Source organism: Durotheca rogersii, assembly GCF_024521655.1.
Source record: "Durotheca rogersii strain YMJ 92031201 chromosome Unknown GGS23scaffold_2, whole genome shotgun sequence".
Taxonomy (NCBI): Eukaryota; Fungi; Ascomycota; class Sordariomycetes; order Xylariales; family Xylariaceae; genus Durotheca; species Durotheca rogersii.
This window is the reverse complement of record NW_026251233.1, coordinates 1,260,964-1,283,686: the sequence shown is the minus strand read 5'-3', so window position 1 is coordinate 1,283,686 and position 22,723 is coordinate 1,260,964. Positions and strand designations below refer to the sequence as shown.

The window sequence follows — 22,723 nt, the reverse complement described above, 5'->3', positions numbered from 1 at the left end:
GTTTGTTTGGGCGTGTGCGCGGGGGGGATCTAGGGGAGGGGGAAGACGCGTGCGCGTCCACCCAGGAATAGGTATATGTATATCTCCTCTGTCAACTGCACCACGGCAGTCAATCCGCACGGACAACGGTAAACGCGAGGGCGGCGTGGTGTACGTGTACGGATTGGATGTTCTACCATTAATAGAGATTAATTTTACGCAAGATACGCGACGTCGCCGGCGCACGGCGGGTGGTGGATATATACATGGCCACCTCCTACCCCTTGCCCCCTGCCCTACTCCTACTGCCTATTTTATCGCTCTATCATTTCCATGTTCTCCTAATCCACGCCCCAGGCGATGACTGTCGGCTATATGCTCTCTTCTTCTCTTTCTTCCTTCCCTACCAATCTCGTGTGTTGGACTAGACCCTCCCCCCTCCCTACAGGCAGCACGCAACTCATACATTTAATTCTCGGCTCCTATAGCGCGTATTTTGCTTGTATTCTTTTTTATTTTTGGGTTTATCTTCTCCTTCCTTGGCCCTCGTCCTCGGTATCACGTTAATCCTCGTCACTATGTGCCTACTACTTCTCTAATCTCAGAGACCTCCTTCCCCCCGGCTATCTCGTTAAAGTCGTCGCGGTTCCTCTCCTATTCTCTTCCACGCCCCCTCTTCTACACCCTTCTCTGCCCTATCCTACTTTGTCCTCCTCCCTGTCTCTCTCTCGATTATGGCCTCTTAGAGTCCTCACAGTTCTCATTAAGGCGTCAGCCTCTTCGGGGTGCGTGGGTAGTAGCTAGCGAGGTGCACGCTTGGCAGGTTGAGGTACCAGGCGACAACACGGTCGAGGCCGATGCCGCCGCCGCCGTGGGGCGGGACGCCGGCAGAGCGGAACACGTCGACATAGTCACGAATGCCGGGACTCGTCGGGTCGATGCCCTTCTTGCGCAGGCGCGCCTCGAGGAGCTCGGGCACGTGGATACGCTGTCCTCCGGACAGGATCTCCTGGCCGCGCATGAAGAAATCGTACGCGTTCGTCACCTTAGGGTTCGCCGGGTCCTCAAGTGTGTAGAAAGGCCGTGCGCTCTCGGGGAACTTGTCGAGCACGTAGAAATCGGTGCCGAACTTCTTGCGCACCAGCGCACCCAGTGCCTTCTCCTGCGGCGTGCTCATGTCTTCGTCGTCTGACACGTTGCGGTACTCCTCGGGCCCTTCCTCGCGCAGCAGCTTCTGGCCCTCTGCGAACGTGAGCCGCACCTCCTTACCCGGCTCGGGTACCAGGAACTCCTCGGCCGGGTAGATGGCGCGGACGAGCTCGATCTCCTCGTGGCACCGCTCCTTTAGGCCCCGAAATATGTGCAGCATGACGCACTCGATCATCTCGAGGACTTCGTGGTAGTGATCTTCGATTTCCATTTCGAGATCAAGACCGGTAAACTATGGTGGGTCGTCAGTTACACGTCGGAGTCTTCATGGTGAAGCGTGGGGAAGGGAATTCTGTCGAGATCCGTACCTCAGTCATGTGTCGCGGGGTATTAGAGTTCTCGGCTCTAAAAACAGGTCCAATGCAGTAGACGCGTTTTCGGCCACCAGCAATCTCGAACTGCTTGTAGAACTGGGGCGACTGAGCAAGGTAAGCCTGCTTCTCGAAGTATGGCAGCGAGAACACGTTGGAACCACCCTCGGAAGCGGCGCCAATGAGGCAAGGGGCCTCGAACTGGACGAAGCCTCTCCAATCGAGATATTCGCTGAAGAGCTTGCGGACCGTCATGCGTATATCGGCAATGGCTTGCTGAACAGGGGCTCGCTTATGCATAGCCGGATTGTTTAAGTGCGTAGACAAGCTCGCCGACGGGGCAACACCAGATTCGGTGATGCTGAGGCTCTCGACGGCCTCAGTCGGTGCCGCAGGCTGGGACGGGTCTTCATCCTCAAAGCTCGCGATCGCGCGGTTCGCAGCGTTGAGACCGAGAGGAAGAACCTCGGGTCCGGAGGAGATCAGGTAGCATTTCGTCAGGTGTAGCTCGTAATCGCTCACGCGGCAGCTCTTAACGGGCTCGAGGGGCTTCCGAACGGTGGCCTCCACGAGAACGTAGCTCTCCAGCCTCAGAGCACCGACCCATTTGACCATCTGCTTGCTCACGGGAGTGCCTTCGGCGCTCGCCGCGATAACGCCCTGGATAGACCAATTGCGCACTTCTCGCAGCTCGACGAAGGCCATCTTGGCGCCCTGCATGCGGGCATTCTGGATCCAGGCGCGCAACTTCACGGTCTTGCCGACATGCTCGTCACTGAATTTCTTGAGCTGAACCTTGTCGGCAGCGATTCTGGTGGTGGAGGTGATGTCTCCGTAGTTATCCTTGGCGAGATCCTCGTTCCCGCCGTCAGCACTTTTCGCAGCAGCAGCAGCTTCGCGCTCGGCAGCCTTGCGAGCCTTCTCAGCCTCTTTCTTGGCCTTAGCTTCGGCCTTCTTCGCGCCCTTCTTGGACTGGGCAGCGGCTTCACCCTCAACCGGCGTGGCAGTACCCGAAGAGGCTTGGGTAGCCGGGTCAATGGGGAGCTCGGACATGGTGTCGTGTAAAGTGTAGGCGAGTGGGTTATGGGGTCTTGCTCGGACGGGAAGGAGAATGCACAGAACGCAATGGACGGAGGAGGCCCTTTTAATGGGATCCGGCGGGACGGGCAACGTACGATCGACGGTTGATGCTGTTGATGGTGGTGACTCTTGCGGCCGGGTCAAATGCTGTCGAACGTGTGACGCGGGGCAAATTTCAGTCCACCCGCCGGCGGCATCGAGCGGGATGGAGGGGCACCCGCACCGTATTATTGCATATAATCCCAAGATTTGGTTTACAGGCGTAGCGCCTCGATCGGTGCATATCGGATTAGGCCGGCTGAGGTAATCACTCGCTAACCGAAGTCATCTTCAATTCAACCTCGTTCACCTTTTCCCTGCTGTCTCTTCGCCTTCACTTATACGCACACATCCTAATCCGCCTTTAGTCCAAACTACATCCCAGTGTAGGCACATAGCCCACGTCTTACATATTAACACATACCACCATTCCGCACACACATACACACTCACTGGACTCGCCGTGGAATTTATCAGCTTAATCTCTCTTCCCAATTTGCCTCGAGCGCTAGAACGAGAAATAACCCAAAGCTTCGCCATGTCGGAAGGCCGGGTGGTAAAGCGGAGATCCACCACCTCCAAGGCCAAGTCTAAGAAGCGATATCGTGGAGATGACGACGACGGCTCTCGAAAACGGAGGAAGCCCGCCCATGATGAAGACGAAGGTTACCTCGATCTCGAGGCCGGTGTCAATAAAAAGATTGCCCTTGTCGATAGCCTCCTTCTAGCCGATCACTTAGCCAAGAAGATCAGGAGGTTTGGTACTGATCTTACTCCCGTCGAACTCAGCTGTTTAGACATATCACGTATGGTTCCCCTCATAGACCACAAATATCGGTCCAGTTGTCTCGTTTCTGTTTTAGTTCTTTTCGTGGCGAGAGAATGCGCCAGGCTAAAATACGTACTCCAGCCAGCTCCATCACGGACACTTCGTCGTTCCAGCAGACGCGGAGTCTAGAAAACCTCCCAGACTTCCTCGAGCAGTTCGCGGACCCAAAAAGGTTATGTGAAGCACCAAAGCAGAATGGCTCACCGCACACCATCGTCGTTACTAGCGCCGGCCTACGGGCCGCAGACATCGTCAGGTGCGGCCCCTCCCTTAACAATTGTTTAACGGGCCCATTTTCTTACCTAACATAGATCTGTCCGCAAATACCAAACCAAAACTAACACGATCGCCAAGTTGGTATGTATAAGACGCGTATCTCCGCGCAGGGATGAATCCGGGGAAGCTGACTGGACGCCTCTCTTCAGTTCGCCAAACATATAAAGCTAGAAGAAAGTGTACAATTCCTAGAGAAGCATCGCACCGGCATTGCGGTGGGCACGCCCGTTAGGCTCTCCGACTTGGTCGAGAATTGTGAGGCGCCCGCTCCCGTTTTTGCTCCTTGTCCTAACTATAACAACGTAGCGGCGCTCAAACTGGACAACCTAGAGCGTCTCGTAATTGACGCCTCACACATCGACCAGAAAAAGCGCGGCATCATGGATATGAAGGAGACTATGGTGCCACTTGCCCGCTGGCTTGCGAGGCATGAGTTCAAGGAGCGCTACGTCGACCCCGACAAGGGCCTGCAGCTGCTCTTCTTCTAGGCCAGCAATGCCGTCCCGGGGCTATGTATGAAGCCGATATACGTATAGAAATGATACCCAAAATCCGATCATTCGTTCACACCGCGCTAGACGCAAGCAGACTTGGGATATAAATACGCCAATCTTATTTATTTAACCGTATAGACAGTCGGCCATTAGTGTGGAATAATTCGCAAGCCACCAGCAAACAAAGCCGGGCACAGCGATGCTCGCCTATTCTCGTTGTCCATGCGTCCGATAATCGAGTACAAGAGCCAACAAGATAGCCAGCATAAGCGCAAAGAGCGATCCCTTCGAACGTGGACCCTGCGAGACCGGAATCACAGGGGGCTCATGACCTCTGGTGGCATTGGTGGCGTCGGTCATGGAGTCAGGAATGCTCTCTTGCGGGAGTTCGTCACCAACTACCTTTGGAGTTACCCTATAAAGTTCAGCACCGAGACGGTTATCGATGGAGGCCGAGTGGTTTATTGTTGTACTGCGGTTGTCTCTGTCGTGATGCGGGTGGAGACAATTGAGGACCAACTGCGTGGTAGAAGGGTTAGCCACCGGCAATCATTTTCAAGCGACAAGAGTTTCTTACTGCTTGAGAATCCTGCTCGGTGTAGCGACTTTTGGTATTGATGTATAGTGTTACAGATATGGAATTCATCCTACGTTTCGACGCGTGGTCTCAGGGTTGCTATTTAGCTTTGGTGTGACTAGGTTGGTGAGAGAGCAGGGGGCAAATACATTCACCGGAAAGTCGACCCCGTAGTATAGTAATCCTATTGCTGGGAAGATGGCGGGCTCCGACAGCTAGGGTCAGGAAATCTGCCGGGAAGAGCCATTGGAAGAGCACGTAGGTGAACCTCATTGTCTCCTCTGTTTCAAGAGCAAATCAAGTCGTAGCGAGCAAAGAACTTCGATTATGAGGGTAGAAATGACAGGGCTCCGCCCCCATCGGACAGACCGTACGAGTATCGAGTATCCGATATTGCGTGAGAATAGGAGACCCGGGTTAGGTAGAGTGCGGTCACAGGCACAGGCTGAGACAGCATAGAAATTATTTCTTATTACACCTGCACATGTGGCTATGGTGAAGGACGCGCTGAGCATGAGGGATTTGTATACGTCATAACACTGGACTGTATATTGTTGTCCAGGCAAGCAGGGTACATGGACGCCTGTAAGTCCATCCCATCTCGTTGTCGTCCCCCCTTTTCCAGTCACTACTCATTGACCGGTAATCAAGCGTATGTGGTTACAAATTTGGACGCCTTTACAGCCTCGGCTTAACAATAGCATGATATTGCCGTACTTAGCTTGGATGTTTTCTTTGAAGAAATGTATATGCCCATCATCTATAGAGGGTTCTACACAAGTTGTTGTAGGAACCCCTGAGACGAGAGCGTCGTTCAGGGGGTAGCAGCCATGCTGGATAGCCATAACCAACCTATTTAACGCATGTTATGAGACTATGCAATATGCAATATTATGGGTTTAACAGGAATATCCGTGCTTCTCGTACCTTAACTCCAAAGCTTCGCTAAGCCCCACTAAAAGATTCTGCGATCCGACGAGATAAATCTTTTCTGGAGAGGACCTCGTCACCTCGTGCTCGTGACAATCCGCCAATTCCATCCCATCCACCCTTCGCTTCACCACCACCTAACACCACCGCTGCCGCGGCCGCCGCACCGCGATCCGCCGCTCTCGCGCAGTTCAGTCAACAGTTCGTCTCACCCCCCGTCATACGAGCGAGTAACGCGCCGATCGATATCCTGCGACCGGGAAATCCTGCTTTTCCCACTCCGCCGCCCGACCAACAACCCCTTCTCAACTCCCCCCCCCCCCCTGGTTTTCGAAAGCGAGCGAGCACGCAGAAAACCACCCCCCCCCCGGACGATGGCGCCTCTCGCGGAGAAGCGCAAGTCGGAGGCCGGCGCCACTGGCGCTCACGCGAAGAAGCGCCGGCGGCTGAGCGACGCCGGGGACACGGGCGCGGCGTCTCGGGCGGCGAAGAGGAAACGGACGACGCAGAAGAGCGGCGACGCGGAGAGTAGTCCCGCAGCCGGCGGCGACACGGCCGCGCAGCCGGCCCCGGCCGAGCCGGCGGAGACGTCGCAGGAGAAGGAGAGGAAGAAGGAGAAGGAGAAGAGCCAGAAGGCGGAAGAGAGCAGCGAGAAGGGCCAGGAGAAGGAGGAGGAGAGCAAGAAGAGCCAGGAGACGAAGGAGGCGGGCCGCGAGACGGAGCAGGAGCAGGAGCAGCAGGCAGCGCGCGAGGCCGGCGCGCCGGCGAAGAAGAAGGCGCCGCGCTTCATCGTGTTCGTGGGGAACCTGCCGTACTCGGCGACGCGGGAGCAGGTGGCGGCGCACTTCGCCTCGGTGCACCCGACGTCGGTGCGGCTGCTGGACGCGAAGCAGCAGCAGAAGAAGACGTCCTCCTCCTCCGCCTCCCCCCGTTCCTCGCGCGGCGTCGCCTTCGTCGAGTTCGCCCGCTACGACCACATGGAGACCTGCCTGCGCACCCTGCACCACAGCCTCTTCCCCTCCCCCACCGCCGCCGCCTCCGCCCCCCGGCCCGGCGCGAAGCGCCCCCGCAAGCCCGAGCCCCCCCGCCGCATCAACGTCGAGCTCACCGCCGGCGGCGGCGGCAACACCGCGCGCCGCCGCGACAAGATCCGCGCCAAGAACGCTAAGCTCGACGAGGAGAGGGCCCGCCGCCGCGACGAGGAGGACAAGAAGAAGAAGGCTGGCGGCGCGGCCGCGGCGGTGGCGGCGGGGGATGGTGGTGGTGGTGGTAAGGACGACGGCGAGGACGGCGCCGTCCACCCAAGTCGCCGGGGGAGAGTTGGGGAGGGGCGGCGGGCCATTAAGTAGGCAAAGTTAGTTTCTATTCAGGCGTCTTGATACCCCCCCTGCTGCCCATCTCGTTAACGCCTCGTAGAAATGAGATATAATAAAAATTTACCGCATTATTTAGTTTCCTTGCGTACCAGGAGCACCAACAAAAATAAAGCACGGCCCTTGTTTGTTCTGGTATCATCACATGTCCAAGTTTCCTGGTTAGCCTAGCGACGAGTGCCTGTGCAGTTGAAACGATTTAGATTCCTTGCAAATGCACTATCTACAGAATTGCAAAAAATGTGAGTTCCGTATCAATTCCTGGCTGCGGTGGGCAGTTAGCAGGCCCGCAAAGTCCAGGGGTAATCCTCTATACAACACGCGAGAGCTGGACCTGGCAAACCCCATACATCAGGCAACCGTCCATGAGACTCGGCGAGGTCGTAGGGGAGCAGACAATACGTCGGCAGTGCCAGAGCCCACAGAACGAGGGAACCGTCAACCGTCCGGGTTTGGGCGTACGCGTACGCCTAACAACTTTGCAATTTGCTTCCTCTCCCCTCTCCTGCACGGCCAAATCCATGTCTTCCGGTAGCAGTGACAAAATGGCCAAAAAAAAAACATCTCTGGGTATGTAGGGTTTGTAAAATGAGGGGACGTGAATTATGGGAATCGGCCAATCTGGGGAAGGCCTGAAATACGTCGAATCCTCATGCAGGACCGCCTTCTTTCCTATATGTCCACCGAAAACGCCTCCGTAGATTATCGGAAACCATTACGGCGTGCTCGACCAAAAAATCACGGCATCGACCTATTGCGTCCGTGCAATTTATAGGATTGTGCACTTCGACTTCTTTTGCTTCGTGGCGACAGGTCGGGGGTTCAAAACAGCCCTAAATGGCGCATCAATATGGCGGTACCAGGGACAGAGAGAGGGGAGGGGGAGCGAGAAATCATCTAGGCGGGTCGGCATACCTAATGGCCTCGTCAAAGACGCTCTTAAGGTTTCGCTGCGTGAGAGCCGAGCACTCGAGATACTTGTGGGCACGAATCTCTTTGGCGCAAACCAATGCCTGGTCGTACGAGACAGGCTCCATACGCTTCGCTCGAAGGCTCTCTAGGGTGGCTTGGTCTTCCCGGAGATCCAACTTGGTGCCGACCAGGATGATGGGAATATTAGGCGCGTGGTGGTCAATCTCGGGATACCACTAGGCCAAGTAAGCGACTCCTCACTCCTCCGATGAGGCGGGCAGATTCTCACGCACCTTAGCCTTGACGTTGTCGAACGACGGCGGGCTGACGATGGAGAAGCAGATCAGGAAGACGTCGGTCTGAGGGTATGAAAGCGGACGCAGCCGGTCGTAATCTTCCTGCCCAGCCGTATCCCACAGTCCCAAGCTGATGGGCTTGCCATCGACCATGACGCTTGCCGAGTAATTATCAAATCTATACCGCACCAAGTTCTACGTTAGCGTCGCGTGTCTAGACTGGCTGGCGGGCCGACGGCGGGAAGACGTTAGATTGACTAACACTGTGGGGATGTATTCGCCGGGGAAGGCATTCGTCGTGTAGGAGATGAGAAGACATGTCTGACGCGAATGTTAGACTTGGACCACGACTCGAATCAGTCAGTCGGAAGGGGGGAGAGGATTAAGGGTGCCATCAACGGACCTTCCCGACGGCACCGTCACCAGTAACGACGCACTGCAGTAGACCTCGCATTAGTATGATCGGCCGAGTTATGGGGACTAGGGACTACTGTTGCCGGATGCGACATCAGGGAAGCGTACCTTGAGCGATTGGACACCAGGAGCTGCCATGGTCGGCGACTTTGGTCACGGCTCGGACGGGTGCACAGGAGGATGGACTTTAGACTGAGAAGAAGCTGCTGACGGCAGATTGTTTAGTAGACGGCGAGGTATGTTTTGATATGAAGACGATGCGTGACGGCGAGAGTGATGGTGAGAACGATGGTGAGAGCGATAAAGGTGGTGGTGATGGTGATAGCGGTGATAGCGGTGATGGTGATTATGAAAGCGCATATAGATGGGGTGATGGTACTTTCTTGGGTAGAGAAGGACGTGGTCCAGCGGCACGGCCAAGGGACAGAAGAGGTCGTCAAGGGAGCTGCGCTGCATAAAAGGGTTAGAAATGTGTTGACACAGGATGGGAGGCGTGTGGTGCCGCAGATCGCAGGGGGGTGGGCAAAACTGGCAGAAGGGAGCAGCTGGGTCGCGGGCTGGGGATACACCAGGTACAATAGCTGGTTGAATAGGGTCGACAGGGGACCCCGATAGGGAACGCTGAGCTCCTATTGCACCATGGGGTGTGGGACCTCTCGCGGCCAGCACGGCGGCTGATTCGAAGGCTCGGGGGATCTGGGTGGGCTGGTGGTGCGAGCGTCCTGCAGAGACGGGACCTGGGTGTGCGGAATGGGTGTGGCGGCAGAGCGGGAGGAGGAAGAGAGAGAGAGAGGCGACGGGACAGGAGGAGACGTCGATAGTGGTTGGCAACGGTTACCCGCCTATCGCGGGAGGAGGAGGAGGAGGAGGAGAGGCGGAGAAAGCAGAAAAAAGACGGGCCAGCTTTGCGACGCGTGTACGTGTGTATGTGTGCGCTCATGTGCCATCGTCCCTCTCGGTGTACGGATGTACGCATAGGTGTAAGGAGGGCGGGAGTGGCATTAGACAGATGGCAGATGAAGCAGGATGGAGGCATGCAAGCGGTGCCGCGACAGCTAGAGCGGTAGTGGGAGAAGAAGCAGCACGGGTGAAAAGGGACAAAGGGGGGGCCGGATAACAACTTACAACTCGCTCGCTGTTCGACAGCAGAGGCGGAGACGGGAAGCGTAGAGAAGGGAGGGAGATGGGCGGACCTGTTGTTGTTTTCTGTCCTGGTGCTGGTGTTGTTGCTGCTTGCCGCTGAAGATATGGCAACGGAGAGAGGGTTGGGTGCCGGATGGGAGCGAAGAAAGGGGAAGAAGAAAGGAGTCGAGCGTGAGGAATTCAGATGTCATTCGACGGAGGAAGGGTGTAGGGGGATTGGCTGGAGTGATTGACGAGGAGGGAGAGAGAGAGAGAAGGGTAGCAGACCAGAGGCAGAGGCAGAGGCAGAGGCAGAGGCAGAGGGAAGCGAGAGACAAGACAGACGGAGAGGCGCCGTCGCATTGGTTGGGACTTCCTAACGTGCACCTAACCTACCCCTATAATGGCGACCGTATTATTTTTGGGTTTCCTTTTTTTGAAAAAAAAAAAACCCCCCCCCGTCATGGCCGTCCAATAAGCCAACCTTTCCCTATCGTAGTACCCGACCCCGGTCGAAGACTGCATCACCCGCGTGCGACACAATGTACCAGTCCGACCCTAGGTAAGTACATATACCTCCGTACCTCGTAGCTGGGTACCTGCTATGCCTAACCTGAAACATACGGTTGGGAGCGGTACCTTGGATTGCTGTCGCTGGTACGTCTCTACTTAGCCTGCGTGCATTCAGTCAGGTACCCTCTAAGCCGCGCACAAGCTGATCTTCGTGTCCCTCCCCATGGGCCTTGATAGGCATGCCATGTGGCCTATACATATAAGCAGACACTGCGAACCTAAGACGATAGCCAGCCCAGCATCTAAATAAGGACTCCCAGAGGCCTGGGGAAAGGCAAAGGTGATGGCGGACGAAAAGTGGTGGTAGCCAGGCCAAACCCTAAGTACATATAGGTACCTACCTACCTACCTACCTAGGTACCTAGGTAGGATCTCGTAGCATCGATACCTTTGGTGCATCCCGCGTATCGGTGCATGCCTCCGGCCCCTCTGGGAAGAGGTGCCATGCGGCGGCATGGATGAGGATCGTACCTCTAACACCTCGGGTGGTTGCTGCTGGCATTATTGTGCCGACCTAACCCCCCCCCCCCCTTACTTACCTACCTAGGTACTTACCTGCCTACCTATACCTCAGGAGGTACCTGTACCTACTGAGGTTTACACCCGACATCAGATACCCCGAATCTCTACCATCGCTTTGAGTGCCCCGGCTTTTCGGGTTTGGCATCTAACCCGTGTAGGGCTAAGGCAAGGGGCAGCTGTCCTGGTTCCAGCGCTTTCGTTGGGTACCTGTATAGTGGAATGTGTGTCGTTCTAAAGGGGGTTTTTATCGGGTTAGGCACCCCCAACTTACCTACCTAGGTAGTATGACGCCAGCGCCTCTCCGCGAGAGGCTGCGCCATGACCTGTTATCCTCCACGCCTTTCAACCACGACGGCCTCTCGGAACCTAACCGTTGAGTTCACGTTGTGTGCGTAAATAAATATATAAAAATACATACGCAACCATGTACTGGGCACATAACTACACGATAGAAAACACGCATACCTGCCGGGTAAAATCAGCCATCAGATGGGCCCCCGGATACTCTAGACAGCGCGGCAGCGGAGGGGGAGGGGAGAAACAAGGGTCCAGCCATGAAAGGGCCAGATTCTACGTGTAGGCAGGTAGGTACCCGTAGGTAGGCTATAATACAGACTTTCCTGGCAGCATCAATACCGACGCGGACACGTGCAGTCCATTATATCTTAGGTACCTACCTACCTACCTATCCACCTAAAGCATGTAGAAACACGCACCACAACTCGCGCGCGCACGCTCGGTTCGTAACCAGGCGCGAAAGGTGCCCTCGGCCACGGTTAGGTCTGTGCTGCCGCATTTCCTCCGCCGCGCATGCACATATATATGTACGTATGTCTATGTGCGTCTAGGTAATAATGCCTACATGTACGGTGATGTAGGTATGGCCAGTTGGGCGGCCTAGCGGGCAGCCAGGAGGCTGCGTAGGCGGTACATAAGGTAGGGTTACTCCCACCTTAGGTACCTACCTTAGAGGTGTAGGTAGGAGGTAGGTACCTATGCAGCCATTATACCGCTGCAATGAGAGAAGGCATAGATTTATATACACGGCACCGCGCAGCAACGTAGATTATCTGTCTACCTCCTAGTAACAGGCATGTCCGTATGTAGTTGAGGTAGTAGTGAGCGCCCGGGCGTCACTTGAAGCGTCTCTTGTCACAACTCAGCTCCTCTGGAACCACTGAAGTAGATTGTCAACGCCCGTCCAGGTAGCCGCATCCAGACCTGAGCTCCGCTGCTTTAAACTTGACCTTGATAGGGGTTTGCCCGCGCTCAGCCTGAGCTCAACCCGAGCTATGTGTAAACGCAAAAGTTATGCATGCATAAATTCTACGTAATAAACCGACCGCACAGTGAAATGTCTCGAGACGGAGAACCTCCGTTATTACTATACGAATGCTGCCAAACCCCGCGAGCTGATATCGGACAGCACCGCCTCGTAAGGCCAATTCTGGACATCAATGATACCTCGGCACGCTTGCCGCGATTCAATGAGGAGCAGGCTGGATTAGTTTCGTACAACGCGGCATCGTGCGATTACGCACCCAGCACAGCTACGCAGAAATTCTGGCTGTTGAGGTGTTGTCCGGTCAGGAACAGGAAATCTGCCGGTTACCCATGCTGTTCGCAGCTATGTGGCAGAATAGTATGGCTCGTCATGCTAACAACCGTCTACAGCAACACACCACAAACAAGACAGACAAGAGATCATCTAATATACTAATAATATGTCACGTAGTAATTGAACCAGCCCTTATATGCCTACATACCGCAGAGCGTAAATGTAGGCGTCTACGTTTTACGCAACAAAATAATAATAAGATAATAATAAATTAAGATAATGATATCGTCAATAGCCTAATTATCCTTGAAATAAACGAGAACCCCTACAGTCCCCCGAAGGGGAACCCTGGCATGCTTGCCAATTCCATCACTCTATCGGTTAGGGCTCTACGAATACTGCGACTCCGTAAATAGCTATCGAAATCCGAGTCTACATATATGCCTCTCTCACGCAGGCAAAGGATCAACACTCGCATTCCAAACCAGTTACGGGCGTGGTCTAAGAAATACCGCCCGCGGATCCTCCGACAGTACCTTAAAGCCTCTGACCAGTACTCCGCAGAGAACGAGGGTTTTTGATGTATAGCAGTAGGTTTCGGTCTGGCGAGATCAAGCCCCTGAGGCACTCCCTCGCGTCGCATCTCGTGTGCTGCTAGAATCTGCTGCAGTGAGATGGGACGAAGGACCTTGAACAGTTCCAGATAGTTGATCGCATCAGCGTGAGAATTGACGCTGATCGTCTCATCCAGGAATTCCTGGACCAGGAGGTGACTGTGGTTGGCGTGTGCTACAGCTTCCCAAGCTTTGATGACATGAGGCTGCAAGGCAAATTTCCAGGTGGCTTTCCAGCTTAGAACTGTACGACCGATGCCCTCGAGTTGATATCTGAGAAGTGCTGCCAATCCCACTCGTCCATTCCAAATTTCCAACGTCTTAAGCTTCGGCATTTTCAAAGCCGTCGATGCTGCCGCTTCCAGCATATTATTAATCCTGTCTGGATTTTCTTGAGGATTTAACAGTTGTGAGGTAAGCGTTAGCGAACTGAGGTGAGACCAATTCCATTCCGACTTCACAGCGTCAAGAAAATGGCCGGCGTCGATAATAAACGATGCAGAAAGATGCTCAAGCTCCAGACTGGCCTTCGCGACTGCTTGACCGACCCAGAAGTTGGGCGCTCGCATATCGTCGCAGTGCGCAAAACACGACGAATACTGCTCATCGAAGTTCTCGAACAGTACAAGCTTCTTTAGCGTTCTAGACGTGAGCGAATCGATAAGCGAACAGTAAGCTAGATCTGTCACGTTCTGACCGCCTTTGGACCAAGCCCTCCAAGGTTCGTAGTGGAATTCCTCGAGTCTAGGAAGACGGGAAAGCATATATGTAAGCGTCGATGGCCTCCATCGCCGGCGGTTCTGCAGACGTAGGAGCATACTCGTTACGGCCGGAACTTCCGGCAAAGTCTGCCACCATTCGCACTCCAGCTCTTTGTTGAAGAATATAGCACCCGGCCTGCCCAAAACTTCTGCAAAAACGTTGCGTAAAGCTAACTCGGTCGGAGCTGAAGATAGTATGCCGGCGTTCCACCCGTGCTCAGGATCAACTCGTTGGCTGGGCGTTACTTGACTGTGCGGAAGGGTATCGGGTCCGAAGGTTAAATACTTGAACCAATGCTGCGAGTCGCTGGGTGAGTGAATACTGATATCCAGTTTCAAGTCGCCCTGGGGCTCCCATGCGCTAAGGGTCAAGAATAGGTCGCGCATTGCCGTAACAATAATGCACTCGTCCGCTCCGCAGCGGTTGGGCAAGAGGTTTCCGTTACGGTTCATGTTTCGGGCTCCGCACGTGAAACAATCATACTCGCTAAGCTCTAGAGAGAGCCAGATGTATTTGACGAGAGCTCGGTTACGGCGAGTCATATGACCAAAGTCGGGGATGCGCCATAGTGTGAGGTTGATCCGCTCGAAATTGCGGCGCTCAATGATAGTCTGCCATTGACGTGATACTGTGGCGAACTGAGCCAAGCTACAGCCATCGCTTGACAAGAGCTCCAAGATCAGGAGCTGTATTTCTGGGGGGAGAGCTGCCCGGGACGCACTCTTGACTGTTGTTGAAGACATTGGTTAGTGTCTGTTTGTGAGCCACAAGGGCCAATAGAATAGACGACGGTGTCGCGTTGCTGCCGGTAGGTAGTAAAAGTTGTGAGGCTAAAGGATGGAGTGGCCGACGAATCAGTTTTCAAGTATGGACTGATGAGCTTTTGGCGTGGAGAGGAGCAGTCGCAGATGGAAAATAGCAAAGAGGAATTGTGGAAAACAATGCGCGTCGTTCGGAAGAGGACATGGACTCTTCATAGTCGAGGCATCCATTATCTCCGATGAGTCAATCCTGTGGCGAAGAAAAGGGTTTGCGAGGAAAACCATAGAAAGTAAAAGACAAGATACCTTAAGACTTTTTCGGAGGCTGTGTAAAGGTTAAGAGCTCGCCTGCCCAGCACGATTTAGGCCTTGAAACCATTTAAAGCTGGGCGAATATGTGGTTGATTTGTAGTGAACTCTTAAGAGCTCCGAGAAAAGCGTGATATATACCTAGAGGAGAGGCCCAAAGAGTTATCTGCCAGCTATCACGGTACGGAGCGAACGGTATAGACTTTTATCTATCTACGAGTGTCAAGTGCTAGTTTCATCGTCACCTGTAGTATTATCCTTTCCGATCGATAAGTTTTAGTTGTACCTAAGTAGCTTGCCAGCTTAATTGCCCTTGCCCATCCTTGTCAGTTACAGTCGGCACCTAGGGAGGTTTCTCCTTACCCACCGAAAAGGTGTCACGATGCCCTCATATACGATAACCGACACCCACGGACCTGATCGGGGACGTACCGATTAGATCAACGACCTACAGACGAGATACCGATACGAGAGATTAAACAGATATCAAACAAGAGAGCCTAGACATATAGAAACAGGAATAGGAATCGTACATTATTTTTCTTGGATGGTCTTATCATCGCCTTGCCGGTAACCCCGAGGGACATAAGGATCAAGGTGCTACAGGGACTGTCACAGGCCCTGCCATAGGTGTCGTTACACAGCCATACAGTTATAGTCACAGGTAGAGAGTCACAGTCACAGTCAAAGAGTCACAGTTATAGTTACACGGAATCGGGTATCAACAGGATATATCAGGATAGTTACAGGATCAGGTTAATTAGATGGAAAGGGTCGGCAGTTGCGCGGACGAGAAGGACGGGAACCACGTTGCACCGTATGGGATTGTTTCCTTTTCTTTTGGGAGCTACGCTTGTTTTACCATGCCCGTTGTAGTTCCTATTTCCTGACTGCTGTTCTCCTATCTCTTCCTGGTGGCCTTTGGAGTGAACTAGCTCAGCTCCTAGTTGGCTAGGGTACCGATCAGGATCAGGTTGATCAGGCTCAGGGCACGGTTGCAGCCTGTCACCCACTTGTTGCAGTTGCAATTGTTCCCAGTTGGTCCTGCTTCCCGACTTATCCTGTTGTCCTTTGATTGAACTGGCACGCTATTAGTTGATCAGGGTTATTCAGGATCACGTTCAGGATCAACAGGAAACGAGAGCCACCGCACTTGTTGGTAGGAGTTCAATTGTCCCACATCAATTGAACTGGGGAGGCTGTAGTAGTGCGGTGGGACTAGGCTACGTAGCCTTTCTGATAAATATTTATATGGGTCTTGCACCCAGTTTCTCATCGTAGGTACAACCTTAATCCTGTAGGCTTCACACAGTCAGCAATTCACTCGTTTTCGCACTGCCTTTTCAGCTGACCCATCAACTCATTACAGCTGTTTCCAGCTGGGATTTCGTCTGATCGGCACTGGGCCAGCTGTTGACAGCTGTGGCGTTGTCCTTTCCGGGTCACCTACAGCGTGCCCACGCTGTTCCTCTTCATTACTCACGCAGGGCACCCCTGGAAGGTTCTTGGCGTAGCCCTGCATCAGCCAGACTTCTGACCGACGCCTCCACTGGTTCTACCACCTGATAGGCCAGCTTCGTCGACTGTGCTGTGTGCTGTGTGCTTTGTATAGAAATTTGTACTCACCGACCCCCCTCCTCCCTCCCTCCCCCCTCAAACGACCGACGCCACGAAGGCGTCCACGAGGGTGTCGACCGCTCCTCGGACGGCCACTTCGGCCACCGACACGTCCTAAGTAGCGAGTCTGACATCGAGAAAGGCCTCGGCGATCGCCTCGGCTCCGCCTGGGTAATTACGGAGCCGTCGGCGGGCGGCTTTCTACGCCGCCTGGGCAAACGCTAGGAAGGCGTCGACCAGGGCGGCCAAGGCCCCCCTGAACTCCACGTCCGCTACCGACTCGTCCTACTTTGCGAGCCGGTAGTTCAGGGAGGCCACGTGACTGGCCGGGTCTTGTCGAAGCCGCTCTAAGGCGGCTGCCAACGCCTGCCTGGCCCCCTCCAGGCGGGCGCGGGCGCCATCGAGGGCCTTTTGGGCCTCCTTGTAGGAAAGTCTCTCGGACTCTCTGTCGCGTTGAATCCTCTTGATTAGCTGGGAGCTAGGATCTTGGCGTGGGCTGGAGTAATAGCGAAGACGTTGGGAAGATGGATTGCATACCTTTCAATGGGTTCGTGGGCCATTATAGTAGTTGTATCACTAATTGTAATAGCTGTGGTGATGGTTGTGGTGACGGTTGTGGTGATGGTGGATGGTGGTGGTGATGAGAGAGAGAGAGAGAGAGAGAGAGAGAGAGAGAGAGAGAGAGAGAGGGAGGGAGGGAGGCGGGGGGAGAGAAACAGATAACAGAGGTGAGCTTCTGAATAGGTATTTTCACGGGATGGACGGACGTAACTTCTCGGCGGCCAGAGACACAAGACCGACACCGGCATGGCCCCATGGCGTATAATAGTTGGCAAGAAGCCTCGTGGTGTAATCACCTAGGTAATAGGCGGGTAGGCACTCGCCAGCCGTTCCGGTCATGACGAGACAAAACTGCGTCCAATTGATAGTCGTCTATCCCAACAGGCACTTGCCATGATGATTTATGAGAGCCTAGCATGGCTCCGCGGGCAGGAATGTCTGGGTATAGGACCGGTTACTCTTCTGGCTACCCCTAAGGCAAGCATCAGCCATTACGTACCTAGGTAGGTGGGTAGGTAATGCAAAAAGCGGACGGCGGCTACGTGCCTCAAGCACCTAGGTACCTAAATTAATATGAAAGCAGCATCCCAATTGCTCGCGGCGCAGCATCCTCATGAAAACCCTCTGTGCCATCTTTACCTCCAGGACGGCACAGGGTGTGGTGGCACGAAGGTGTGACAGTATAGGGGTGTGACGGCAACGGAAAACTATAACGTATAATGCGGGCTGGTTCAGTATAGTAAGGCTTATGGTGGTTAAATTCGATTGGCACCTGAAATAGACATCACTGCTTCTCCCCACAGTCCGTTTTCTTTGCATAATTATTCATAGGATCCCTATGAATCCAGCTGCTCACTGAGAATGGGAGTGAGTTAAAAGCGGCGTTGGCGCTAGGCTCAACCTAGCCCCCAGAAAGGTGCCGTGGACATTCTGGGGCCCTCAAACGTGGGTTACACGCAGATGTCAGGGGTAGGCGTCGCTCACCTTTTAGGCCCGTAGCCAATTGTCAAGAGTCGGATCCAGCTATCGGCACCCCAAGCTGATTCGTTCTATCGTTCTATCGTCGTATCCCGAGGGAACGAGAGCAAGAGAGGAGACAGGGAGGCCTTTTCAAACCAGCCGCTGTCTTCTTGCTGGCGCTTTGGCTCTTCGCTGGATGGGCCGATAGGCTTGGACTACCAAAGCCCTAGGCACGGCGTTCCATCAGAGCAAAGGCAGCATTTGTCACGTCGCCCGATAAGACGATCCCTAGTCAAGGTTAAGTGGCACCATCTTCCATGCTTCGAGGCCGGCTGTGTCGTATTTTATGTCGAAACATGCAATGCCTGTAAGGTACCGATAGGCCGACAAAGTAGCATATTGCAGACTCCATAGGTAGGTAGGTATTATGTGCGTGTTACACTATATCTCGCCACTTCGCATATGCCACTTGTTTCGTAAGTATTCAAGTGTCCCCCAGAGTACGCTCTTAAAAGTGTAACTGCTTTGAGGCTCCTTATACCTACCGGGTCGCGATCCCAAATGAGCATTCGTTTGCCTTTGGTTATTCCGACATCAATTATAGCGATCGTAAAAGCGTGCTAACCCCTAGTCTCCCATCGGTTTCCAACCAGTCCTCCACTGGGCACGATGAAGAGTTCGATCCAAGCCTGTCCATTTCCCTTCTTTGTCAACATCCTTGATGAAGTTATTTAAGTATCTCTAGAATCGGAGTCTGGCGTATTGGGGGTTTCCCCCCCCCCTTCTTCAATTCACGCGGTTCTGGCCGTTGTGAGAGGAAATCGCTCGAGGGTGAACGTATGGTGCCTGTTGACCTGTGTCGTCACTGGGGGAACAGGGGGGGAAGGGGAAGGGGAAGGGGGCAAGCGTTTCAAAGAATTACGGCTCCAGCCACGTTGGGCGTCACTTCCCATGTGATGTTGCGGAGTTGAGTTGCTCCAGGGAACCGTCTGCAGGGCTGTATAGCAGAACAAGCAGAGACGGACCCATCCTGAAGCGAGGACCCATTCTGCAGTTTGGGGGTGGCAGCAAAGTACCTAGGTACATGGGTACCTCTGAGGTACCTATCTCTACTCCTTCACTACACCGGACAATGGAATAATTCTAGTGGGCCGCCTACAGGAAGCCGCCAGCCTCGACGCGTCGCCGTCGCCGAATAAGCGCGTTGGTGTAATTTGGTAGAGTCGGCAACCACACGTCATTGTGCACCAGCACCACATGACTGCAAACCCGACCTCCCTCTCTTTACTTACCTCCTTTTCCTACTGTCTGCCCCGTGTCCTCGGCACGGACCAAACATCCAGCGACGTCTTCAATTAGCCGCGGGAATACAATAGGAGGGGCACGAGCTTGCCATCATGATACCAGCCCGCGGATAACGCTTCACGTTTGCTTAGTCCTACGAGGTATCCCGCCGGCCGATTGACGGGAGGGAAGAAAATTCTGCCTCCTGTGTTCGCGGAAACCCGCCATGGCTGACCCGACAAGAAACGGATACCTGGGTCCTCTGACCACGCCTCGAGGCGTCGCCACCCCGAACCGACGCGCTATCAGCGCCGAGCCCGCCTCGAGCCGTCTATCCGCGTCGGCACGACGGAACAACATCACTACGCCGCACGCGCGCGCCGCCATCCGGGCCATAGAACAGCGCCGCACTGCCTTATTCACCCCCGGCCGCGCCCGCCGACGCAGCCTTCGCGAGCAGCGCGAGACCCCGCGGGACCTGCTACGGAACCTTAGTCGTGTTCTGGCCCCGACATCGACCGCGCTGTCTTCGTCCTCGTCGCCGACGGACGGTTCCGGTGTCAATGACTCGACGCTTCGGATCCTGGCGGAAGAGGACGGAGATGACGACGACTTTCCTATCGAGAGGCCGCGCTTCTCCCTGCCTCTAGGCCCCGAGGAAGACGACGACGACGACAGTGAACTGAAACCGCCCCGGTCTAGTATACTGGACGACGAGAACTTCACGGTCCAGTCTATCGAGATGCCCCGTCGGGCTTGGAGCGAGACTCCCTTCAGTCGCTTAGATAGGGGAAGTTTTGGCAGTGCGAGGATGAGCGACTACGCGGGACCCGGGCTTGGCGATGACGATGCCGACGATAATGGCGTGGGCATCGATTCCGGCTTTTTTCCTCCACCCGCACTAGATGACACTGCCGAGATGGCCCTAGACGAAGGGGTCATATTCGAAAGGTATCACCGACCTTCCCCCTCAGTAACTCTCTCATTTACCTAACAGCACATAGGATGGACGAAGAGACCGCCCACCAAAATATGGGACGTCAGAGCGATTTTGGGCCGATCCAGATACCTGACATTGGGAACGAGAGCACTTTCGTCATGGCTCCGGTGGAGTCACCTACCCGAGATCAAACGGTGACCGAAGCTATCGAAATGGAGGAGCCACCTCAAGTAGAGGACGTTGACGAGGACGAGGACGAGGACGACGATATAGGACAACCGATTGGGTTATTTGATCCCGACGATGATGAGGGAGGATTGAATGAGACGACTATCATCTCGCGTACGACCGCGGCCTTGGCAACAAGGGTCAAGGGTAGGAAAGGCGGTAAAAAGATTTCCAGGCACGGCATCGAGTATCCTTCACTACCCCAGGGCGTGGTCAAGCGAATAGCCACGACGCTTGCTAAGACGGCTGGTGTGAGCAACGCCAAGATCACTTCAGATACGCTGGAAGCGCTCATGCAAGCGACGGACTGGTTCTTCGAGCAGCTCGGGGACGACTTGTCTGCCTACGCCGGACACGCGGGGCGGAAGACGATCGACGAGAGCGACATGATGATGCTTATGCGAAGGTACGTTTCTTACTACATAGCCAACCCGGGGTATATGATCCTCCCAGTGCATTTCTCTGATCGTATATACATGATGCAGGCAACGACAGACAGGCATGTCCGCCACGCCATTCTCTCTTGCGCAGCGATACCTACCGAGGGAGCTCCTCCAGGAGCTACGCATGCCGGTTCCGGCATCGAAGAAAGCTCCGCGAAAGAAACAATCACGGCACGTCAATGGGGACGAGGAGCAGGAAGTGACCTGAGAGCCGCCTGCTTGGGCTCGTCAAATACCGTACAATGCTCGAGCCAGCGGGGCCTAAGACCATTCCTTGTTCATCCGTACTCGGCGCGCGATATCCGTTGGAGGCTTCTTTACTACCATATAGAACATTATCGACGTCGCGACGGCGAGTCCGTACCTGAGTTCGGGTGTGTACGATGAGTTATGATCACGGCAGGATAGACCCGGGTTTGGGGTCCGAAGGGGGGATGACGCTTACCAAGTGAAAATATACTGGGCATGGTTATTTCTGAGATTGACCTCTGCCGGTCTGCCGATCGGGATAGCCTTGGATTGGAACTCGATGGCCTCGAGCAAGTCAGGCTCTACCGTATGATGAAAGCGTAGCATTAGTTCGAGGAAGCACAAGAGGCGTCGACGACGAAGAGCATCGTGAAACCCGCACCCCCCAATGCTATTAGACCCCTCAAGGATGTACGTACCCATAGTCTGCTCGATCCAAACGGGCTGGCTTCCTGTCAGGGCAGCCATCTGCGCGACGTCGGGGAAGTAGAACTCGCCCTTGTCCGGGCGGTTGTCGGGTGTGAACATGTTCTTCTTCCAGGGCTCGCGGATGAGGCCCTCGACCTCGACCTCGCCGGTGGGGAGGCTCTCGGGGGGGCGGTCGCGCTGGCGGCGGAACTTCTTGGCGATCCAGCCGCGGTTGACGAGGACGGTGCCGGCGCCGGGGTGCTCGGGGCCGGCGTCGCGCTCGAGGGGGGTGACGACCATGAAGCCCTGCTCGCCGTCGTGCATGCGGGGGCCGACGAGCATCTCGCGGTCGTGGCGCCAGCGGCCGCGCGCGCGGACGCGGCGGAAGTCGAAGTCGCGGGCGGCCGCCGCGGCGTCGACCCGCGGCGGCAGCGGCAGCGGCTCGCGCACGATGCGGTCCTCCAGGCGCGCCAGCAGCTCCGTCTTCCACGCCAGCCGCCGCACCTGCCACGTGCCCAGCACGAACGCCGTCGCCGGGATCAGCGCCAGCACCAGCAGCCCCGGCCCGTGCCGCCGCCCCGCCCCCGCCCGCACCAGCTCCGGCGGGTTGTCCACGATCGACCTGAACCCCGGGTCCTCCGCCGGCGGCCGCGGCTCCGCACGACGCGCGGGCGCGTGGGTGAATGGCCGCCGCGGGGCCGAGGCCTGAGGTCGCGGGCCGGCGCGTGCGCGCGGGAGCGCCCCCTGGTGGTGGACGTGGGACGCTCGGATTTGGGCCTCGAGGGACCGCTCGACCCGGCGGGCGAGCGAGTGCGGGGTTAGCCACACAGGTGACTTCATCGCGTGGCTAGTAGGTGGTATGTCTTTTTCAGCGGCTGGGGGATACTGCTAAGGGGGCATTTGCTCTCTCCCATCGTCAACGACACGACGGGTGGCGATGACGTCCTTGGTCCTCGTTCTCAGTGGTTCGAGGGTCGGAGGTTAGCATAGGAGCTCCCCAATGGCTCTCCGTGGGTATCGATACATCCGATAACGATAAGACACCTAATGTGCAGGTACCAAGGTACCTGTACACCTGAAGGTAGGTAGATAC

At 55.2% G+C, this 22,723-nt stretch overlaps 7 protein-coding genes across 7 annotated transcripts; 3 read left to right on the top strand and 4 right to left on the bottom strand.

Annotated features, from left to right (window-relative positions):
• Nucleotides 1-172: 172 nt before the first annotated feature.
• GGS23DRAFT_548426 (aspartyl-tRNA synthetase) lies at nucleotides 173-2,735 on the bottom strand. The gene is made up of 2 exons (XM_051515146.1): nucleotides 1,497-2,735; nucleotides 173-1,420 (listed from the first exon to the last, which is right to left on the bottom strand). The coding sequence occupies exons 1-2, from the start codon at nucleotides 2,550-2,552 to the stop codon at nucleotides 743-745; spliced, it is 1,734 nt and encodes a 577-aa protein (XP_051376154.1). The 5' UTR covers nucleotides 2,553-2,735; the 3' UTR covers nucleotides 173-742.
• A 421-nt stretch (nucleotides 2,736-3,156) lies between these two features.
• Nucleotides 3,157-4,211, top strand: GGS23DRAFT_592756 (U3-containing 90S pre-ribosomal complex subunit-domain containing protein; the record flags this gene model as incomplete). The annotated part of the gene is made up of 5 exons (XM_051517929.1): nucleotides 3,157-3,424; nucleotides 3,529-3,703; nucleotides 3,759-3,804; nucleotides 3,873-3,978; nucleotides 4,030-4,211. 5 exons carry the CDS (start codon nucleotides 3,157-3,159, stop codon nucleotides 4,209-4,211), a joined length of 777 nt encoding a protein of 258 aa, XP_051376153.1.
• Nucleotides 4,212-5,691: 1,480 nt separating this feature from the next.
• On the top strand, nucleotides 5,692-7,240 carry GGS23DRAFT_178006 (uncharacterized protein). Its single transcript, XM_051511610.1, has one exon. It carries the CDS (start codon nucleotides 6,099-6,101, stop codon nucleotides 7,071-7,073), a length of 975 nt encoding a protein of 324 aa, XP_051376152.1. The 5' UTR covers nucleotides 5,692-6,098; the 3' UTR covers nucleotides 7,074-7,240.
• A 626-nt stretch (nucleotides 7,241-7,866) lies between these two features.
• On the bottom strand, nucleotides 7,867-8,857 carry GGS23DRAFT_602531 (P-loop containing nucleoside triphosphate hydrolase protein; the record flags this gene model as incomplete). Its single annotated transcript, XM_051519336.1, has 6 exons — nucleotides 7,867-7,930; nucleotides 8,013-8,245; nucleotides 8,303-8,483; nucleotides 8,568-8,626; nucleotides 8,709-8,741; nucleotides 8,828-8,857. 6 exons carry the CDS (start codon nucleotides 8,855-8,857, stop codon nucleotides 7,867-7,869), a joined length of 600 nt encoding a protein of 199 aa, XP_051376151.1.
• Nucleotides 8,858-11,211: 2,354 nt separating this feature from the next.
• GGS23DRAFT_602530 (uncharacterized protein) lies at nucleotides 11,212-14,613 on the bottom strand (the record flags this gene model as incomplete). Its single annotated transcript, XM_051519335.1, has 2 exons — nucleotides 11,212-11,247; nucleotides 13,123-14,613. 2 exons carry the CDS (start codon nucleotides 14,611-14,613, stop codon nucleotides 11,212-11,214), a joined length of 1,527 nt encoding a protein of 508 aa, XP_051376150.1.
• A 4,850-nt stretch (nucleotides 14,614-19,463) lies between these two features.
• On the top strand, nucleotides 19,464-21,298 carry GGS23DRAFT_177793 (uncharacterized protein). The gene is made up of 3 exons (XM_051511608.1): nucleotides 19,464-20,313; nucleotides 20,367-20,936; nucleotides 21,016-21,298. Exons 1-3 carry the CDS (start codon nucleotides 19,589-19,591, stop codon nucleotides 21,179-21,181), a joined length of 1,461 nt encoding a protein of 486 aa, XP_051376149.1. The 5' UTR covers nucleotides 19,464-19,588; the 3' UTR covers nucleotides 21,182-21,298.
• On the bottom strand, nucleotides 21,235-22,470 carry GGS23DRAFT_592751 (SURF1-domain-containing protein; the record flags this gene model as incomplete). Its single annotated transcript, XM_051517928.1, has 3 exons — nucleotides 21,235-21,337; nucleotides 21,419-21,524; nucleotides 21,642-22,470. The coding sequence occupies 3 exons, from the start codon at nucleotides 22,468-22,470 to the stop codon at nucleotides 21,235-21,237; spliced, it is 1,038 nt and encodes a 345-aa protein (XP_051376148.1).
• Nucleotides 22,471-22,723: the final 253 nt, after the last annotated feature.

Bases quoted from the DNA above. Each gene is read 5' to 3' on its own strand.
- GGS23DRAFT_548426 (XM_051515146.1), bottom strand. From the start codon at position 2,552: ATGTCCGAGCTCCCCATTGACCCGGCTACCCAAGCCTCTTCGGGTACT. The intron at 1,421-1,496 runs GTACGGATCTCG...GACCCACCATAG, and splicing joins CCCCGCGACACATGACTGAG to TTTACCGGTCTTGATCTCGA.
- GGS23DRAFT_177793 (XM_051511608.1), top strand. From the start codon at position 19,589: ATGGCTGACCCGACAAGAAACGGATACCTGGGTCCTCTGACCACGCCT. The intron at 20,314-20,366 runs GTATCACCGACC...AACAGCACATAG, and splicing joins GAAGGGGTCATATTCGAAAG to GATGGACGAAGAGACCGCCC. The intron at 20,937-21,015 runs GTACGTTTCTTA...TACATGATGCAG, and splicing joins ATGATGATGCTTATGCGAAG to GCAACGACAGACAGGCATGT.
- GGS23DRAFT_178006 (XM_051511610.1), top strand. From the start codon at position 6,099: ATGGCGCCTCTCGCGGAGAAGCGCAAGTCGGAGGCCGGCGCCACTGGC.